General features: G+C 43.3%; 2 protein-coding genes across 12 annotated transcripts in view; one reads left to right on the top strand and one right to left on the bottom strand.

Annotated features, from left to right (window-relative positions):
• The window catches only part of cdcp1a (CUB domain containing protein 1a), a 120,995-nt gene that overhangs the window by 50,742 nt on the left and 49,023 nt on the right, over window positions 1-21,230 (bottom strand). The window lies entirely within an intron of this gene.
• LOC127496918 (nuclear factor 7, brain-like) lies at window positions 1,326-10,642 on the top strand. 11 transcript variants are annotated; one of them, XR_007925397.1, is made up of 8 exons: window positions 1,326-1,920; window positions 2,675-2,770; window positions 2,906-3,136; window positions 3,214-3,236; window positions 3,318-3,436; window positions 5,277-7,760; window positions 9,548-9,612; window positions 9,758-10,642. XR_007925397.1 is itself a non-coding variant. In XM_051864902.1 (6 exons), the coding sequence occupies exons 1-6, from the start codon at window positions 1,519-1,521 to the stop codon at window positions 5,759-5,761; spliced, it is 1,356 nt and encodes a 451-aa protein (XP_051720862.1). In that variant the 5' UTR covers window positions 1,326-1,518; the 3' UTR covers window positions 5,762-10,642. The 11 variants fall into 11 exon arrangements, 1 of the variants encoding a protein (XP_051720862.1); XR_007925398.1 differs by having other exon boundaries at window positions 9,722-10,642; XR_007925396.1 differs by having other exon boundaries at window positions 9,548-10,642.

Here is a 21,230-nt window from a genome sequence, read left to right as displayed (position 1 = left end):
CCTTAGCTGTGTCCCAATTCAGGGGCTGCGCACTTTGGAGTGCATGAAAGGGGTGGGACTTTGCAGTGGAGGGTTGCCAGGTCTGCGCAACAAAACCATCCCAAAAGTAGTGTAATCGCAGCACAAGTGTAAAAGTATCCCAATTCCAGACATGGCAACAATGAGCCGAGCGTCGTTACATGGTTAGCGGCTGTGTGACAGACAGCTGACAGTTGATGTTTGTGTGTGCATTTTAAAGTTTTATGACTTTCTATTGGGTATTGACATGCTTCACTGCCGGCGACGACAGGACACCGGACCAAAATATGTATGGTTAAACTATGTAGCAATTAGTTAACCTTGTTTGTTTTTTATGTTAAATGAAATGTTAACTGTGTCAGTTGTTTTAACTAAAAGAAACTTGCACTGACATATCTTAAAATATACCTGCTGAGCATGACCATTTGTAACAGGCAAGAATTTTAAAGCTATGATGACCAAGACAAAATTTGAGTGGACCATAGATCTGTTTTGTATGTTTTGTGTTCAAATATTTTATGGTTTGATTTGAGTATGTGAGTTAATTTATTTTACTCTTTCCCCTTTCTGAAAATATATTACATGGCAGCCGTCGATTGAGTCAGGCCTGCAAACCTGTTGGTAGATACGCAGTGGACAGTGGAAATATGCACTCGTCCCAGTTGATGTCCCACCGGCAGAGAGGCCTTACCAGGGTCTCTGAAGCCCATCCAGGTCCAGCAGCTCCACCAGGGTCTCCCTGCTCAGCTGAATGAAAGTGTACACAAATATGTTTTGTTCTGTTTTATATACTGTTAATTAAATATGTTATGTTGTTTTGTTGTAAATAGTTGTAAAGGTACTTTATGTAATGTAGCTATGTATTTTAATGTAAAAACATTTAATTTACATGATGAAAAAATTATTGTATATGTATAATGTTTCATGTAAAATTATAAGTTGCATAAAAGAAATAAACAATGAACAGAACAATTCTCTTTTATTTACACATGTGAGCATATGTAAAAATAAACAAATAAATAAATAAAAATAAATAATTAACAGAAATTACTCTGGTAATTTACAAATAAATTACATTACAAATATAATGTATACAACTTATGAATTTCTTTTTTAACTTACATACACACAAACTTCAGCTGTCAGCTGTCTGTCACACAGCCGCTAGCCATGTAACGACGCTCGGTTCATCGTTGCCATGTCTTGGATCCGGATACTTTTACACGTGTGCTGCGATTACACTACTTTTGGGATGGTTTTGTTGCGCAGACCTGGCAACCCTCCACTCCAAAGCCCCACCCCTTTCATGCACTCCGAAGTGCACAGCCCCTGAATTGGGACACAGCTAAAGAATCAGCGATCAGTGCAGAATGAAGAGAAACACTTTCAAGAAGGATTTTTGAGACATTTGTTTCTGAACAGACAGCAGATCGTTGTGATTAAAACCGTCGTTCAGAAAGTGAAAGTAAAGTTTATATTGCTGGAGCTCAAACAGTGAAAATGGCTTCACTAAATGTTTCTGCTGAAGAACTTGCTTGTCCCGTGTGCTGTGAAATCTTCCAGGCTCCTGTTCTTTTATCATGTAGTCACAGTGTCTGTAAAGAGTGTCTTCAACAGTTCTGGAGAATCAGAAAAACTCAGGAGTGTCCTGTCTGCAGGAGAAGATCCTCAGGTGATCACCCTCCTCTTAATCTTGTGTTAAAAAACTTGTGTGAGTTGGTCCTGACGGAGAGAAATGAGACGAGTTCATCAGGATCTGAGGAGATCTGCAGTTTACACAGTGAGAAACTCAAACTCTTCTGTCTGGAGGACAAACAGCCTTTGTGTTTAGTGTGCAGAGATTCACAGAAACACGTCAGTCACACATTCAGACCCATCTGTGAAGTTGTTTCATCATATAAGGTAAGAGAAATGACTCTTGTTTCACATGTAATTGAAAGTGACATGAGGGCCAAGTAGGGAGTAGAAGAGTAGTGAGTAGTGAACACACACTACAAACCGATTCACTGTGGCGCACGGGGAGTGATTGGGGGTTTAATGTCTTGCTCAAGAGGCCTCATTTATAAAGCGTGCGTACGCACAGATTTGATCTAGAATGTGCATATGCATAAATCCACGCCAACGCTCATATTTATAAATTCATCTTTGACGTGGAAAAGTGCTTAGTGCCACATCAGGGTCTGAACAGACATACGCACTTTTCCTTGTCAGATTACTGCAGGTTTTTGGAAATCTAAGCTATTTTTGCAGCTCGCCATACTAAATTAAAGGATTTGGACGATGACTGGTGATTTTTTTTATCCGTCGTATATAAGGCCCAAGGGCACCTCAATAATTTCCTACCGGTATTGAGAATCGACCCCCCCTTTAACTGCTGCTAATACATTTATACATTTTCACGCAGGTACAGATAATATCAGATAACCTTTTTGTTTTGCTTTAATAAATAACATTGTCTTTTACAAACTGTACTTTGTGTTTTCTCAGGCTGCCTTTGTTTTAATTTCTGAATCAATTTAGTATCATATGTACATAAAAACAGAAGAAATCAGGATGAGGGCAAATACTTTTTCACAGCATAATATGATCATATCACTGTATTCTCTTCTTCTCTTCACTGTAATCTGGTGTTTTATGTGTTTTTGTTCAATTCTAGGAGGAGCTCAATACAGCACTGAAGTCCTTACAAGAGAAACTTCAACACAAGAAAAACATTAAAGGAGAGTTTGAGAAAACAGTTCAACACATCGAGGTGAGGAAACAGAATCGAGAGTCATTTTCATTACAGCTGTAGGATCATTATATACAGTTATGATCTGATATATTTAATATAATGGATGTGAAGTGTTGATGTGTGTCGATTGAAATTAATGTGATTTGATTTCAGTCTCAAGCTGAGCACACAGAGCGTCAGATTAAACAGCAGTTTGAGAAGCTTCATCAGTTTCTCAGAGATGAAGAAGAAGCTACAATCACTGCACTGAGGGAGGAAGAGGAGCAGAAGAAGCAGATGATGAAGGAGAAGCTGGAGGAGATGAACAGACACATCTCAGCTCTTTCACACACAATCAAAGACACGGAGGAGATGATGAAAGCCAATGACGTCTGCTTTCTGAAGGTCTGATTTCAGATCATTGGTTGATCATTGGTTCATTGATTGAGTTCTTGATGATAAATGGTGTGTTTGTTCTGCAGGAGTTTCCAGTCTCAAAGGAAAGGTGAGTGATCTGCTCCTGTCTCTGGTCTCTCTGGTTCTGATCCAAAGCCACTGCAGTTCTGACTCCTGAATGTTCTTCCAGAGTCCAGATCTCACAGCCGGATCCACAGATGGCTTCTGGAGCTTTGATTCATGTGCCGCGTTACTTGGGCAACCTTCCTTTCAGAGTCTGGAAGAAGATGCAGGACATCGTCCAAAACAGTGAGTCTGACTGAGCTCTCACACAGACACTGGAAATGATGGATGGGTGGAGAGAGAAAGGTGCTTCATGACACAAACTGATAGATAGATAGATTAGAAATATTATATATAATGTCAGTTTAACTGAGTCTGTCTGTTTAGATTTGAATTTTTGTCAGTTGGAGTTTGAACAGTTTTGGATCATTTGATCATTCTGTCAATGACAGTCTGTGGGATTTTTCAGAGTTTTGATCGTCATTTTTAGGAAAACTGTAAGTCTGATCAGTTATAAACGATAAAGAACCAGAGTCAGAACAGACTGAAGATCTGAGCCGAGTTTGGTGGTTGTTAGGAGGAGTTACAGTTAGAAGATTTACTCTCATAATAATAATATTAACTAAAATGTACATTTCCTGAAGAAAATGTGAGTGGAGCTTGCAGTGGCAAAACTCGGCATTCATTACTAGGGTGTTTCTAGGCAGTTGCTAGGGTGTTCTGGGTGGATAGTATGATGTTGCTCGGCAATTGCTAAGGTGTTCTGGGTGGTTGCTAAGGTGTTACTAGGCAGTTTCTAGGACATCGTGGGTGGTTGCTAGAAAGTTGCTAAGGTGCCCTGGCTGGTTGCTAGGGTGTTGTTGATGGTTTTGAGGGTGTTATGAGTTGTTGCTAGGGTGTTCTGGGCAGTTGCTAGACAGTTGTTAAGGTATTCTAGGTGGTTGCTAGGTGTTTGCTAGGGTGTCACAGATGGTTACTATGGAGTTTTTATAGAGTTCTTAACATGTTTTCAGCCTGATTTAACACTTAGCTAATCACTATTAGCATGTAGCTATTCACTGCTAGCATGTTTCGCATGTTGGAAGTTCAGTTTGCTAGCATGAGTCAAAAGAGCCAAACCTCATGTCTCTACGATGTTCTGATGCAGAGATATAGGTCTTGCAGAATAGTCGCTAGGGTACTTTGTGTGGTTGCTAGGGAGTGGCTTGGCAGTTGCCAATCATGATACTTCGAAGTCTGCTTGAATGATATAACCCCCATGCTTCTGACTTTCAGATTTGAAGATATCCCTCTTTGGGTTTCGGTTGCTAGGGTGCTCGACAATGGTTGCTAGGGCTTGGCTAGGAAGTGTTGAATGTGATTCATGATTGGCTGTTCTCTGTCCCGAGTCAAACAAAACCACCCTCATGTTTCTATGACACTTCTATCCAAAGATATTCCCTTTTGATCTCTTTGAGTGGAAGTCTATGGAACTTTGTTGCTAGGGTGATCTAAATGGTTGCTAGGGTGTGGCTTGATAGCTTCATGATGATCCTGAGACACTGATTGGTTGCCTGAGTAAAATGAGCCCGCCCCCATATCTCTGTGACACTGATCCAGAGTTATGTTCAATACAAAATCCCTAATATAAATATAATGATATAATACATAAATAATAATCCACAGAACAGTGATAGTGTGCTTCAGCTTTCAGACCAACAGTTAGTGAAACACAACAGACAGTGAGAATAAACTGATTTAAATCAACACAGACTATAAGAGCCGATAAAATGAAGATGATCAGATGCTGCTGAAGATCAGACTCACACTTACAGCTTTTCATCTACAGCATAAATCTCAACAGATCTCATTGATTTATTGTTATTTTAATTGATGGACACAAATGTCTGAATCACACATTTAATGTTTGTAGTTGATGATAAAATGAGTGTGAAACTAATAACAGCACTGACAGTGATCAGAGGAACATGTCTGATGTGTTTGATCAACAGGACGAGTGTCATAAATCATAATAATCTGTGTTGGTTCACTCTTGATCATTATATGAACATCAGAATAACAGCATCTGTTGATTGTGTCTCATCAGCTCCTGTGATTCTGGATCCAAACACTGCAGATCCACGTCTCGTCCTGTCTGATGATCTGACCAGTGTGAGAAACAGCGGGAACAGACAACCTCTTCCTGATAATCCAGAGAGATTTGACTGTTATGAGTGTGTTCTGGGTTCAGAGGGTTTTAACTCAGGAACACACTGCTGGGATGTGGAGGTTAAAGAGAGTCAGTGGTGGACTCTTGGAGTAACTACAGCATCAATCAAGAGGAAGGGAGATGTTTTCTTCAGCACTGATGTCTGGTGTGTGTCGTACAGATGGACTCCAGGTTCTAGTTTTCGTGTCAATCAGAAGCTTGATCATGTGAGAGTGAATCTGGACTATGACAGAGGAACGGTTTCATTTTCTGATCCTGTAACTAACACACATCTACACACATTCACAACCACCTTCACTCACACACTCTTTCCATTCTTCTGCTCTTCCTCTCTGAGGATCTTACCGGTCAATAGTCAGTAATCGTTACTCCTGTAGGTCTGGATCTTCCTGCTTTTGTCATGTTTCCAATATTTAATCCAGATCACATGAGTAAGAGTGCTGTTAAACTGAATATCAGTACGGTGGCTGTGATTGGCCTGTGATGATCACATGACTGATATCAGCAACACTCACACTCTCATATTTCATAAAACAAATCAATAAACAACAAGTTTATTTAATTAGAGTTTAGAAGAAAAAGCACTTTACACAATAAGAACAAATTTTGAGACCATTGTAGGATAATGACCTGATTATTTTTAGTGAAGTTCGTCAATTTGCTAATTTTCACATAATTATATTTTTTTTTTCTAGAAACTGAACCTGAAAAGTCAATGTTTCTGTGATTCACTGACAAAGACAGTTTCAGAACAGAATTTGATGATCTCTAGTTTTAAAAGTTTTGAACTACAGCATCATTCAGACACACAGACATTGAGAATCAGCGCATGAATCTCAACAATGACAATCAAAAGCTTCATGCCGCAGAGCATGCTGGGAGTTTTGTATGCTGGCACCCAGCATGCATTGCAGCATTAAGTTTTTGATTGTCACCATTTCTGATGTGTGAATGATGCAGTACCTCTGAAAGTGTTATGTGATGTCATAATCATCATGATTGTCTGATTCGCTGATCTCATTCTGTCTATAAATCACAGTCTTTCTTTGGTGTCAAATAGTTCCTGTCAGATCACATCTAACAATCATTACAGGTAGTAAGTCATATACTTACTGCTTAATTTAGTTCTTACAACATAGTGTGGAGCTGCTTGACATTCTTCTTTAGGTAGATGTTTATTAAGATTAAAAGTGTGTAACACTCCAGTTAGTATGCCAGGAGGGTACACTAAATAAGGGGAACGATTGTGCCACTTAAACAACACAAAACAAAAAAAATAAAACAGGAGACAAATGTCATCAATAAACCCAAGTGTATTTACAGTTCAATCCGTGTACACACAAAAACCACGTTAAACATCCAAGGTGAAAAATGTATGTAAATATGTGTGTGTGTGTGTGTGTGTGAGAAAGTCTCTAGAGTCCAGCACGTAAAAGTTTATATAGGATCAGTCTCACCGGGGAAAATACCAAGTCCGAGAGCGGTATCCTTCAGGAGATGTCCAACTGTTTAAAGTCCTCTGGAGCGAGTATTCCGTGCAAAAACAAAACAATATACTCCACAAGAGACGGCGCAAAATCAGCACTCCAAAAACAGTCAGGATCCGAAGCAGATGGGAAAAAAAATGTGTATATATTTGAATGAAAAAGACGCGCTGTCAAACGCTGGAGTGCCGGTTCCTTATATAGGAAAAAACATTGTAAACATCCCGCTGAGATGACGTAACGTCACGTGACGACGGAGCGCGAAGAGAATCTCGCGGGAGCACAAATCGGGGTCAAACACAGACAACACATAAGGGAGAAAATAGTACACAGAAGAAAGCTATTAACATATAATAGTCAATGCATTATTATTGACAATTGAAACTATAATTAGGCTTTCCCTTATGTGGCAACGCTACATAAATCCCTCCCCCCAGCCTGCGGCGTTGGAGGAGAGCGTCCATACCAGCGCTTCAGGTTAACCACATTTACATTTTCAGTTTTAAGTGGGTCTCCCCAACGAAACTGTGTAATTTATTGGCCCTATTTTTTTGATTATTTCAGCTGGTCCCTCCCACTTGGGCGCTAGCTTAGCAAAATATTTGTTCGAGGCTGATGAAAGTGGATGTGTTCTCATCCAGACTAGATCTCCCAAGTGAAACTGCGCATCTTTCCTTCGGGTATTGTAGTATCTAGCTTGTCTGGCTTGCTGCACTTTCGTTCTAGACTTTACCTCCTCTGCCATGATGTTCTGTCTCTCCAGGAGATGATATGAGGCTTGATCTGGTGCAAGTGGTCTGAAGATTGATCTCTCCAAAGGCCCGTGAAGCTGCCTGCCCAGCATCAACTCTGCTGGAGTTTTGCCAGTGGTCTCCTGGTAAGCTGTATTAATGGCAAAACGAAATTCAGATAACCACTGGTCCCATGTTTGATGGTTTTGTCCCAAATATGACGCAATCATAGTTTTTAATGTCCGGTTTATTCTTTCGGTCAGGTTTGTTTGAGGATGACAACTGGTAGCGAGTTTTTAGGTAGTGCCCCAGGTCTTGCAGAGCTCGGCCAGAACATTGGAGGTAAATTGTGCTCCACGGTCAGATATAATGTATTTTGGTACCCCCCAGCGGGTAAAGATCTCATCCTTGAGAATTCTGACAATTTTCTGTGTCTTGCCATCTCTGAGAGGGAACATTTCCACCCATTTTGTGTAGTAATCAACTACCACAAGGAGGTAAGAGTTTTGTGTTTTACTAAGAGGAAATTGGACCCATCAAATCCATTCCCAAAGTGTGCCCTGGTTCCATCACCTGCGTGTTTTGTAGAAACCCACTAGGTTTTTTTCGTCATGCTTGTATTTTTGACAGGTGTCGCAGCCCTTGACGTATTGCCAGACGTCTTTGCGGATACTTGGCCACGATGCCACCTCCAAAAGCCTCAACAGAGTTTTTAACAGGCCAAGATGTCCCCCCAGAGGGTTATCATGAAAGTAATGGAGGAAAGTGGGTATTAATGCCTGAGGTACGACCACTTGAAACTTGTCTCCATTATTTCTGACAGGTACTCGGCGATACAATACCCACTGGTGGTCCTCGAAGGTAATGTGCTGGCCTTGAACTTTCCTGATTTTTTTTTGATCTGATTGCAGGTGAGATATGGTAGTGTCATTCTTCTGGGCTTGAGATATTTCATCTAGTGTATTAGGAATGTCTGATGCATGCCTAGATGTTATGGGTAAGCAGTGCACATGGTCTGGCTCACAGGCACGAGATAATGCATCTGGACCTAGATTGAGGCACCCCTTTCTGTGATGCACCTGGAAGTGGAATTGTTGCAGCCTAAGAGTCCAGCGGGTCAGACGAGAGGAGGTTTTGGGACTATTGAAGGCCCAAGCTAGAGCTGCATGGCCATCAGGTTTGGGGACTAGCACCACCGGTGATGACCATGGAGAAAAGGAGGGTTCAATGATGTGGTCTCGGAGCATCTGATCTACTTGGTCTTCAATGATCTTCCTTTTGAAGGGTGAGACTCTATATGCTCTGGACTTAATCGGTACCTCATCAGACAAGATGATTTTATGTTGTTCTACCGATGTCTTCCCCAAGACATCTGAGGTGGTGCATGGCCAGGTAGCCATCAGCTTCCGCAACTCCTCCTGATTGTCAGAGTCCCAGCATGGAACAACCTCCGTGTTCAGGGTAGTGAGTGGTGGTTGCCAGGTTGGAGGTAAGGCGCAGTAGAGAGTCACAGCAACAGGGTGGAGAGTGTTTTCGCCAGTCGTTGTCAGCCCCGGAGTAATGGAAGATGTCAAGAAAGGGTAGTATGTATAGCCTTTCTCTGTTTTTAGGCCATATCTTCCTTCGCCCACATCCAGAAGGGCTTCAGCGGCTCTCAGGAAGTCCAAGCCAGCAATCAGGGGAAATGCGAGGTGGGCTCCCTTCATTATATAAGTGTCCACACTGCAGACTTTATCATGCCACTTGTAACTAATTGAGCTTTGGTTTATTGCCAGGTGAACCTTCCCATCAGCCATGATGAATCTTTGTTGGGAGTTTGGAGGGAGTGATGAAGCAGCGCTACCCAACTGTCTCCACAGGTTTTCCTGCATGAGGGTGTAGGTGCTACCTGTGTCCAATACGGCCTTAACTTCTTTGCCTTTTACTGTTACAGGAACCAAGAGGAGTGATGTCAGTGAGTGAGGTTGTGCGATCGATAATCCAGCCAGGTTTTTGGAGGTACTGCGTTCCACAGATTTTTTTTATTGGCTTTTCCTTTGCTGTTTTGACCACCAACTTTCTGCCAATAATCTTTTGCCCCCATATAGTTTTTTTTTTTCCACCATAGATCCAACTTTCACCAGCTGTTCCACTGTTTTCACAGTCCCCCTCAAACAGCCCGCGACCCTGGGGTTAATGTTGATGAGGATGCGGCTCACCATCTCGTCCTCCGCCATATCAGGCTTCCATTTGAGGCAGAGGGCCTGATAATCATAGGCAAAATCTCTCAGGCGTTGACGCAGGCTACTGGACCAAAGACCTCAGCTTATCCTCCACCTCTGTGAGGTAGTCATCTGGAAGAAAAGCCGCCATAAATGCCTTTTTGAAAGACTGCCAATCTGTTACCTTACTCTTCTCTGCTTTCCACTAGCTGAGAGCAGGCCCTTTCAGGACCATGTTCAGGGTTCCGTAGAGCTCCCCACTGGGAAGGGGCCTGATGTCCAAGTAGTTCTCGCATTGTTTGATGAAGTTGAGCACATCCGATGTCTCGCAGGAGTCACCAAAGGTGGGAAACTCCAACCGAATAGGGTGCTGAGTGCAGAAAAAAAATGTACTTGGAACAGCTGGAGGATTAAGCACATTGGTTAGTGGTGTAGACACAGGGGAGACCTCATATGTTGCATTGGCAGATTTTGGTAGTGGTACTCTAACTCTAGGGGCTGGCACTGGGGTTACGGGAGCGTGAACCGAGGAAATAGAGTGAGCTTGAGTATAAGAGTGTAATCTGGAGAGAGAAGGGGTACTAGTTAGTCGTAGCTTCTTCATTTGACGTTCCCACTTTTCATCTCTCCTCAGCAAACAGTCCACCACAGCCCTCTCCAACTTCTCCAAGCAGTTACGAAAAGAGTCCTCTAAGTCTGCTAAGCTAGCGTCCACAGCATCCCTGAAACTGGACTCCTGATTGAGGGTGCTTTCTACAGACTGTTTAAACTCATGCTCAAATGTTTGTACCTTAGTATTAAGGGCCAGTAAATCCACCTTGACTTGAGCTATGTCTGTTTGCATTGTTTGTACCATATTCACATTCATTACACAGCTTTCATCATTAGCATCATCATCATCGCCATCAGTTTCTCCATCATCATCTGAAATATACAGTGAGCTTGGCATAGATGTTATTTCAGCAGTTGGATTGCGTCTGGTAACAAACGGGCCTGCAGTGAAATCTGCATTGGGTGTTTCAGAACTACTCCTAGCTTCAGTTACATTATCATTGTTGTCAGTATTCACAATTGCATCTTGTTCTTGGGTATTTACATCTGTGTTCTCCATATTTTAAAAATATGTAAAACAAAATTACACACAAAAAAGAACGTCCCCGTACGGGCCACCAATATGTAACACTCCAGTTAGTATGCCAGGAGGATACACTAAATAAGGGGAACGATTGTGCCACTTAAACAACACAAAACAAAAAAAATAAAACAGGAGACAAATGTCATCAATAAACCCAAGTGTATTTACAGTTCAATCCGTGTACACACAAAAACCACGTTAAACATCCAAGGTGAAAAATGTATGTAAATGTATGTATATGTGTGTGTGTGTGTGAGAAAGTCTGTAGAGTCCAGCGCGTAAAAGTTTATATAGGATCAGTCTCACCAGGAAAAATAGCAAGTCCGAAGCTGTGTCCCAATTCAGGGGCTACGGACTTCGGAGTGCATGAAAGGGGTGGGGCTTTGGAGTGGAGGGTTGCCAGGTCTGCACAACAAAACCATCCCAAAAGTAGTGTAATCACAGCACAAGTGTAAAAGTATCCCAATCCCAGACGTGGCAACAATGAGCCAAGCCTCGTTACATGGCTAGCGGCTGTGTGACAGACAGCTGACAGTTGACGATTGTGTGTGCATTTTAAAGTTGTATGACTTTCTATTGGGTTTTGACATGCTTCACTGCCAGATGTATTTAAGTCTAAATTTAAAGTACAGTACTTTAGGATTTTATTCAACTGCACTCCATCTCAGAGACAAATAGGCCTATTGTATTTATGAAAAACTAACGTTTTGGACATCACGGATATTAGCTACAGTTTGATTTAGATATTAGGCTACATATTGGTGAAACCGGGGCATTGGTTACATTTATGTGAATTCACACAGTACTCCTTTCGTCACCGGCGCGCAGTGAATTGTGGGATAGTGTAGACCGCGAAGTGTCTTGAGATGGACGCTTCATTCCACGGGGAAACGGAGAGGGTGCATTTCTCAAGAACAGAATACAGTGCATAAAATGGGTACATTAAAATGTGTCGATATAAATATTATTTAAATGTCATTTTGTCAATGAAACAGCCTAATTTCTGTAAAGTTTATTTTTGTGATGTAAATTGAAAATGAAATGCATAAGTTGTATAGGCTACAATTTGTAACGTAATTTATTTATAAATGAGCCGAAGTAATTTCTGTTAATTATTTTTACGTTCACATATGTAAATAAAAGAGAATTGTTCTGTTCATTGTTTATTTCTTTTATGCAACTTATAATTTTACATGAAACATTATACATATACAACATATACAATAATTTCATCATTTAAATTAAATGTTTTTACATTAAATACATCGTTCTATAGCTACATAACATAAAGTACCTTTTACAACTATTTACAACAGAACTTAGGTTTAACATCAGAAAAACAACATAACATTTTCAATTAACAGTACATAAAACAGAACAAAACATATTTGTGTACACTTTCATTCAGCTGAGCAGGGAGACCCTGGTGAAGCTGCTGGACCTGGATGGGCTTCAGAGACCCTGGTAAGGCCTCTCTGCCGGTGGGACATCAACTGGGACGAGTGTATTTCCACTGTCCACTGCGTATCTACCAACAGGTTTGCAGGCCTAACTCAATTGACGGCTGCCATGTAACAGATATTTTCAGAAAGGGGAAAGAATAAAAGAAATTAACTCTCAAATTAACTCTCAAACTCAAATCAAACCATACAATATTTAAACATACAAAACAGATCTATGGTCCATTCAGATTTTGTCTTGGTCATCATAGCTTTAAAATTCTTGCCTGTTACAAATGGTCATGCTCAGCAGGTATATTTTAAGATATGTCAGTGCAAGTTTCTTTTAGTTAAAACAACTGAAACATGAATTTTAGTCTGGGACTAAACATTTTTAAATGTTTTAAAGTGTTATATAGTGTATTTTCACCAATATGTAATATCTAAATCAAACTGTAAATGTCCCGTCGTCGCCGGCAGTGAAGCATGTCAAAACCCAATAGAAAGTCATAAAACTTTAAAATGCACTGTGAACTGTCAGCTGTCTGTCACACAGCCGCTAGCCATGTAACAAGGCTCGGTTCATCGTTGCCACGTCTGGGATTGGGATACTTTTACACTTGTGCCGTGATTACACTACTTTTGGGATGGTTTTGTTGCGCAGACCTGGCAACCCTCCACTCCAAAGCCCCACCCCTTTCATGCCCTCCGAAGTGCACAGCCCCTGAATTGGGACACAGCTTGCGTCTGGTCTTATTGTTGTGTAATGTGTGTAATGTATGGAAGCCCGTTTCCGCCACAATTGAGTAAAAAAACATAATTCTGTAAGTCATAATAATGAGAAACTTTCTCATAATTATGACTTAGTATCTCATTATATTGAGAAAGTTTCTCGTAATAATGACTTAGTTTCTCATAATAATGAGAAACTTCTACGCATGCGCAAAGCAGCGGAGCAGTGACACGCTAGCGACATCCGCTGGTCAGATGCGATAACTCCGCAACCATGGCACGTTCTGCAAAAGTGTAATCATTAAATAAGTAACATTATTGATAAATTATCAGTAGCCTATGAGACGGGATATAGTCGTTTATTCATTTGTAACATTCATTTGTATTTTTGTGTATGAACAAGCAGAAACACAGAGTGGTGATTCATGGATTTCAAACAGATAGAGGAATGATAAGACAGCACACACCTACATATCCAAGTCTGTTAAAGAACGCTTCACCTGGAAAGCTGTCTTTTGCATACATTCTAATGAGTCATAAACATCTTAAAAGGTGTTTTCTGTAGGAATATCACTGGAATGAAGGTTTATGACTGGGCAAGTGCTTTAGGACCCGGTTTATATTAGAAAAGCTTTCCAGCGCCTTGTCTAGGCAAACCTGCACATCAAATAGCCTAGACTCATCCGCGAAATACATGTTAACGTTAACACATAAACCCACACATTTTATGAAGATGTTGCACTTAAACTTAACGAATACATGTCATATTCCTTCGTTAATCTGATAGTTTTGTAAGCCGTCGCGTTCATGCGACAGTTTCCACCGTTACCACGGAAACCTCTTTACGTTCCACCTTCTCGTGCGCATGGAAAAGTATTGAAGATATACTGATAATTTATAATAACTGATGTTATTTAATGATACTATAGATAGACTGCACTTTGTAGATTACTTTAACGAAAACAACTGTTTTGCATAACGTGCCATGTTTGCCGTTCTCGCATTTACGAGACTATGACCAGCGGATGTCGCTAGCGTGCCACGCCCTTCTGCTCCGCTGCTCTGCGCATGCGTAGAAGTTTCTCATTATTATGAGATACTAAGTCATAATTATGAGAAAGTTTCTCGTTATTATGAGAAACTAAGTCATTATTACGAGAAAGTTTCTCAATATAATGAGATACTAAGTCATAATTACGAGAAAGTTTCTCATTATTATGACTTACAGAATTATATTTTTTTACTCAATTGTGGCGGAAACGGGCTTCCATAGTAATGATTGTTTCTCTCCTTCGTATGAATAAAATATTTTGTGGATATCCGTATACGCCTCATCTCTACTGCAACCATATGTTCACAAATGAGTTTATATAAGTACTGAATTTTAATCAAAATGATTCCTATTGTGTAAACTAACAGGAATTGTGCATTTAGATAAAAAGTGAAGAAGAAAGAAAGTCTCATGGCAATTTGTAGCTATTTTACTTTTTGACAAATTCGTCTGAATGGGTACAGTCTCATTTGTACAGTTTTGTAAGATCTGCTTACACCCCACTGATGGTTAGGTTTGGGGTAGACCTTCATGCTTCATTTAAAAAAAAAAAGAAATCATAATTTATACAACTTGAATAATACCAACTTGTAAAATAGTCTTGCATTCTGAAAAGATCGGGTTGGAAAGTACACATTTTTCCTCTTTCAATGCTTGTGTAATGATGGGTCGACAGAATGTGGATCCATTTGCAGCTAGTTTATTAAAAGTACTTACAGAGTAGACAGGGCAAAGGCAGAGGCATAAACAGTAACAGGCAATGGTCGAGGCAGGCGGCAGACAAGCAGAGTCAGGGTACAGGCAAGGATCAGGGCAGGCAGCAAACAATCACAGTCCAGGAAACAGGCAAAGATCAGGGTAGGTAGCAAAGGGTCGCAGGGAATAAACAGTCCAATCGGTAACAGATAAACAGTCCACAGAAAAACGCTCAGAAATGATCACCTCGGCAAATCAAGACTTCGCGATGTGTGTGTGTGTGAGTGTGTCTTATATAGTGTGAGTGTGATGCGGTGCAGGTGTGTGTGCAATCAGTCCCAGGAGTGAGGGCCCATGGGAAACGTAGTCCGAATGAGAACTGATCAGTATTCCGGTGATGGCTCCCTCCGGTGGTCCGGAGGAAGGGCCGAAGGAGCCATATTCGTGACAGAGCCCCCCCCCTGTGAGTGGCTCCAGACGCGAGGAAGCGGACGCCGGGGTCTACCACGTGGTCGAGGGGCCGGTCTCTCCGGGTGCGTCCGATGAAATTCCTCTGTGAGTGAGGGGTCCAGGATATCATCCGCATTGACCCAGGATCGCTCCTCCGGGCCGTACCCCTCCCAGTCGGCTAAGTATTGTAGTCTCCTACCCCGGCGCCTGGAGTCGAGCAGCTCTCGTACTTGATAGGCTTCCTCGCCTTCAATCATCAAGGGTGGGGGGGAGCGGACCTCGGCTCCCTCTGGCTCCCCTCTCGGACCCCCGGAGGGTTTCAGCAGCGAAACATGAAAAGTGGGAGAGACACGGTAATTAGCAGGCAAGTCTAAACGAAATGATACTGGGGTGATTTGTTTGATAATTTGAAAGGGCCCTACAAACCTGGGACTGAGTTTTCTGCATGGAAGTCTTAGCCGGAGGTCTCTGGTGGACAGCCAAACCCATTGTCCCACGGCGTACTGGGGATTGGGACGTCGGTGACGATTGGCCTGCATCTCCTGCCTTCTTACGGCGCGTTGTAGGTGATGGTGAGCTTGGTCCCAGGTTTCTTCGCTTCTTTGCATCCATTCAGTAACAGACGGTAGATTGGATGGTTCCCCAGACCAAGGAAATAATGGAGGTTGGAAGCCCAAGATGCACTGAAAGGGCGTGACACCAGTGGCAGGTTTCTGTAGGGAGTTTTGGGCGTACTCCGCCCAGAGCAGATAACGGCTCCAGTCAGTCTGGTTGCGCTGGCAGTAGGTGCGTAAGAATCGTGTTAATTCTTGGTTCATGCGCTCTGTTTGGCCATTGGATTCTGGATGGTACCCTGAAGTGAGGCTGACGTTGATATTGAGACTCTTGAAGAAGGATGACCAGACTCGGGATGTAAACTGTGGGCCCCTGTCTGATACAATGTCCTCAGGTAGTCCATAGAAACGGAACACATAATTGCATAGAAGCTCAGCTGTTTCGAATGCTGTGGGTAGCTTGGCCAGTGGTATGAGTCTGCATGCTTTTGAGAAACGGTCGATGACTGTGAGTATGGTGGTGTGGCCCTGGGATTCTGGGAGATCCGTGACAAAATCAATGGCTATGTGAGACCAGGGACGTTGAGGAATGGGTAATGGTTGTAACAGTCCAGCTGGCGCTTGGTGTGAAGCCTTGGTGGTTTGACAGGGTGTACAGTTAGTGATGAAGCGGGTAGTGTCGGATAACATGGAGTCCCACCAGAACTGATTTTGTAGCAGATGGAGAGTGGCTGTAACACCCGGATGACCAGAGCTTGGGAAGTCGTGCACGTGATGAAGTAGTCTGTCCCGAAGCTGTGCTGGGACGTAGGTGCGGTCCGGCGGGCATGTTGGAGGAGGAGTGGTCTGTTCGTTGGCATGTGTGATCTCTGTGATAATGTCCCATTGAACTGGAGCCAGCAGTAAGGTGTCAGGGATTATGTTCTCTGCGATTTCTGTCCGTTCCACCTCCTCATGCTGCCGTGACAGCGCGTCTGCCTTGGTGTTCTTAGAGCCTGGTCTATAAGTTACAGAGAACTGGAAGCGCGTGAAGAACAAGGCCCACCTAGCTTGCCGTGGATTTAGACGCTTGGCGGAACGCAGGTATTCCAGGTTTTTATGGTCTGTGAGAATGGTGAACGGATGTTTTGCTCCCTCCAGCCAGTGACGCCACTCCTCCAGTGCTGCCTTCATAGCCAGTAATTCCCGATTGCCCACATCGTAATTACGTTCAGCCGCCGACATTTTCCTGGAATAAAAAGCACACGGGTACATCTTCTCTGGGTTACCTTGGCGCTGAGAAAGGACAGCCCCTATGCCCGTGCTGGAGGCGTCCACTTCTACAATGAAGGGAAGTTCAGGGTCTGGGTGACGGAGAATGGGTGCTGACGTGAAACGCTCCTTTAGCTCTTGGAAAGCCTGTATTGCCTCAGAGGACCAGATGAGACGTGAGGACTGCCGCTTGGTCATGGACGTTAACGGGGCTGCAACGCCGCTGAAGTTCCGTATGAATCGCCTGTAGAAGTTGGCAAACCCCAGGAACCGTTGTAACTCCTTCAGTGTGCGAGGTTGTGGCCAGTCCTGTACCGCCCTCACCTTACTGTCATCCATGGCCACGCCCTCACGGCTGATAATGTAACCCAGAAAGGTTGTGGAGGTTTGGTGAAATTCGCATTTCTCTGCTTTTGCATAAAGTTTGTGTTGTATCAGTCTTTGGAGTACCGCCCGTACGTGCTGAACATGTTCCTTGAGAGAGTTGGAGTAGATGAGGATGTCATCTATGTAGACTATGACCCAGCGATTAAGCATGTCACGGAAGACGTCGTTAATAAAGGACTGGAAGACAGAGGGACTGTTGGCTAGCCCGAACGGCATGACGAGGGTCTCGTAGTGACCAGTGGTGGTGGAAAAAGCTGTCTTCCATTCGTCCCCTTCTCGGATGCGAATCAGGTTGTACGCACAGCGAAGGTCCAACTTGGTAAAGTATGTGGCCTGCCTGAGTTGTTCGAGGGCTGGAGGAACTAGAGGTAAGGGGTACCGGAACTTGATGGTGATGTCATTGAGTCCACGGTAGTCGATACAAGGTCTTAATCCGCCGTCCTTTTTCTTGACGAAGAAGAATCCTGAGGCTGCCGGTGATGTGGACGGGCGGATAAATCCTTTGGCTAGTTCCTCCTCGATGTAGGCTTTCATGGCTGCTGACTCGGGTTGTGACAGGGGAAAGATCCTGCCCTTGGGAGGTGTGGTTCCAGGCAACAGGTCGATGGCACAGTCCCCGGAGCGATGAGGAGGAAGTTCGGTGGACTTGTTCTTACTGAAGGCCACAGCCAGATCGGAGTATTCTTCGGGTATGTTTAATTTCTCGGTGTCAGAATCGTGGAGTGCAGCGGCTTGAACTGGCAGGGGAGTGATTTGTTTCAAGCAGTTTGCATGGCAGTTAGCGTCCCATTGTACAATCTGGCCCTCCTTCCAGGAAATGTGTGGGTTATGGGTTCTGAGCCACGGCAGACCAAGGATCACGGGGTTGTTGGGTGAGTGGATAACGTAGAAGCGAATGAGCTCATGGTGAAGGGCCCCTACTTGTAAAGCGAGTTCGTCTGTGATATGGATCACTTTGCCTCCGCCGATGGGCTTCCCATCTAGCGCCTCCACTGTCAACAGGGAATTACAGTCTGTTAGTGAGATGTTATGATTTTTGATGAAAGCATCAGACATGAAGTTCCCGGCGGCTCCAGAATCCAGCAAGGCGTGAGTGGATAGACGTTGGCCATTTACGGTAATCTGAATGGGAATTTTAAAGCAGTTGGAGTGTGGTGCAGAACTCACCGCTTTGGGATTGGAAGACTGAGGTCGTACGGGGCAGTTAATCTTGATATGGCCGGCCTGGCCGCAGTAGAGACACAGATGTAGTTGTCGTCTCCTTTCTCTCTCTTCGGGAAGTAGCGGAGTGTAGCCGAGTTGCATGGGTTCCAAAGCGGGTCCGGCTGAGGCGGATAGCCGAACGGGTCGTCGGGTGCGTAGCAGATTGTCAATGTGAATGGCCAGTTCGATGAAAGCGTTGAGCGAGCTTCCCTCATCCCGGCACGCGAGTTCAGCTTGTAATTCCAGTGATAGACCCCTTCGGAAAAGCAGTTTTAATGTGTCCTCAACCTAGTTCGTCTGAGCGGCGAGAGTGCGAAAGTTGAGCGCGTACTCAGCTGCTGTTTGTTTACCTTGGCTGAGAGACAATAGCTGATCGCCGACGCTCTTGCCTCCTTCGGGATGTTCGAAGACCTCTTTAAAGCTTCGCAAGAAGTCCTGGAAGGTGGGGAACGCAGGACTGTCATCTCTCCACACCGCGGTGGCCCAATCCAGTGCTTTGCCAGTGAGCAGGGAACACACAAACGATATCCGACTGGATTCGGTGGGATACAGAGACGGTTGTTGGTTGATGAACAGGGAGCATTGGAGAAGGAACCCCTTACATCTGGCGGGACTGCCGTCGAACTTTTCTGGGAGCGCTAGGCGAGGGTTGACCGCAGGGGAGGCCGCGAAGCCTGGATTGGCGGGAACAACGGGCGGCGGTGTGGCGATTTCAGCAGGGCTAAATCGGAGGCCTTGGAGCGTTTTCACCAGTTCTTCGGTAAGAGAAGTTAAGCGGTTAAGCTGATGTTGATGCACCGCTAGCTGGTTGGCCTGGGCAGTTAGTTCTGACGAAATCTGCATGAGGGCTGCTGGATCGCTGATCGGCGAAGTCTTCTGTAATGATGGGTCGACAGAATGTGGATCCATTTGCAGCTAGTTTATTAAAAGTACTTACAGAGTAGACAGGGCAAAGGCAGAGGCATAAACAGTAACAGGCAATGGTCGAGGCAGGCGGCAGACAAGCAGAGTCAGGGTACAGGCAAGGATCAGGGCAGGCAGCAAACAATCACAGTCCAGGAAACAGGCAAAGATCAGGGTAGGTAGCAAAGGGTCGCAGGGAATAAACAGTCCAATCGGTAACAGATAAACAGTCCACAGAAAAACGCTCAGAAATGATCACCTCGGCAAATCAAGACTTCGCGATGTGTGTGTGTGTGAGTGTGTCTTATATAGTGTGAGTGTGATGCGGTGCAGGTGTGTGTGCAATCAGTCCCAGGAGTGAGGGCCCATGGGAAACGTAGTCCGAATGAGAACTGATCAGTATTCCGGTGATGGCTCCCTCCGGTGGTCCGGAGGAAGGGCCGAAGGAGCCATATTCGTGACAGCTTGTTTTGAAAATGTAGAATTCCTGCGAATGTTTTTCTGTCTCTTTAATGGGTTAACTTTTATAACATAACATACTTCTGGAAATGGAGCTTCATTGGAACTATTTTATTACACCTATGTGTGTCAGGTATTCATTGTGAAAATTATTCAGTGTAAAAGAACCTCAAACGCTTTAAGGAATTCATTGAAAATAATCCTCAAACTCAGTCTTACATGTTCATCTGTAACAAAATATATATAATCTGAGTCAAGTAATGTTCTCCGGCACTTGCATGTTCAGAGCATTACTAATGATTACAGACTACTGCTCAGTTTCACATCCTAATGAGATGCTGTGATGTCTAAGGCATAAGCAGATATTTCAGACCCAAGTTAGCGAGTTATGGTGTTGGAAGGGCCATTTCAACATCAAGGACGGTGAAAGGCAACTCTTCAAATAGAAAACAGAAGTGAATGACCAGTCAATTTTTTAGTTTCAATAATATTAAGGAGTAAGAGAGTTGACAATAAACTCATGTTAAAGTAATGACTTTCGTGGTTTTATATATACACTGAAATACACATCTGGAATGGCGAACAGATGACGAGCAGTTCCTGTGTTGTTTGGGGCTCTTCCACTTGGGCTTTCCAAAATGACACAAGCCATGGCTGATTCTCGGCTGTTGTAGAATATCTATGTTACGAGTCCCGGGCGTGGAACACGTAAACAGATTTCAAAAACCCCTGAATTATCAGGAGAAGTAAACACAAGAAAAGATCAGTGGCTTTCCTCAAACGCAGCTTGTAGCGTCTGAAGTAAACACAACGCGCATCACCATAGCAACCCACAACGGATTCCCTCTAGAGGCAACAGTTGTATTTTCTTTTAAATCTTCAGTCTTAAGTGGTGATAATTAATGACTCAGTGTACAATAAACTCTTTGTCAAATAAATAAAGAAATAAATACATAAATAATTAAATAAATGCATAAATAAATAAATATTAATACCAAAAGACACATTACCTTGTGATTACACATGGGTGTATCACACACTCCCCAGCAAAGAAAAGATGGCTCCTGCCAGCATAATCTTAATAACACCCTATTTATTTATACTCTTTTAATACCCAATTGTCATAGGAGGTACCCAAATTGGAAATGTAACTTG

Source organism: Ctenopharyngodon idella, chromosome 16, assembly GCF_019924925.1.
Source record: "Ctenopharyngodon idella isolate HZGC_01 chromosome 16, HZGC01, whole genome shotgun sequence".
Classification (NCBI taxonomy): domain Eukaryota; kingdom Metazoa; phylum Chordata; class Actinopteri; order Cypriniformes; family Xenocyprididae; genus Ctenopharyngodon; species Ctenopharyngodon idella.
Note: the sequence above shows the minus strand (reverse complement) of the source record. Positions and strands in the feature narration are given on the sequence as shown.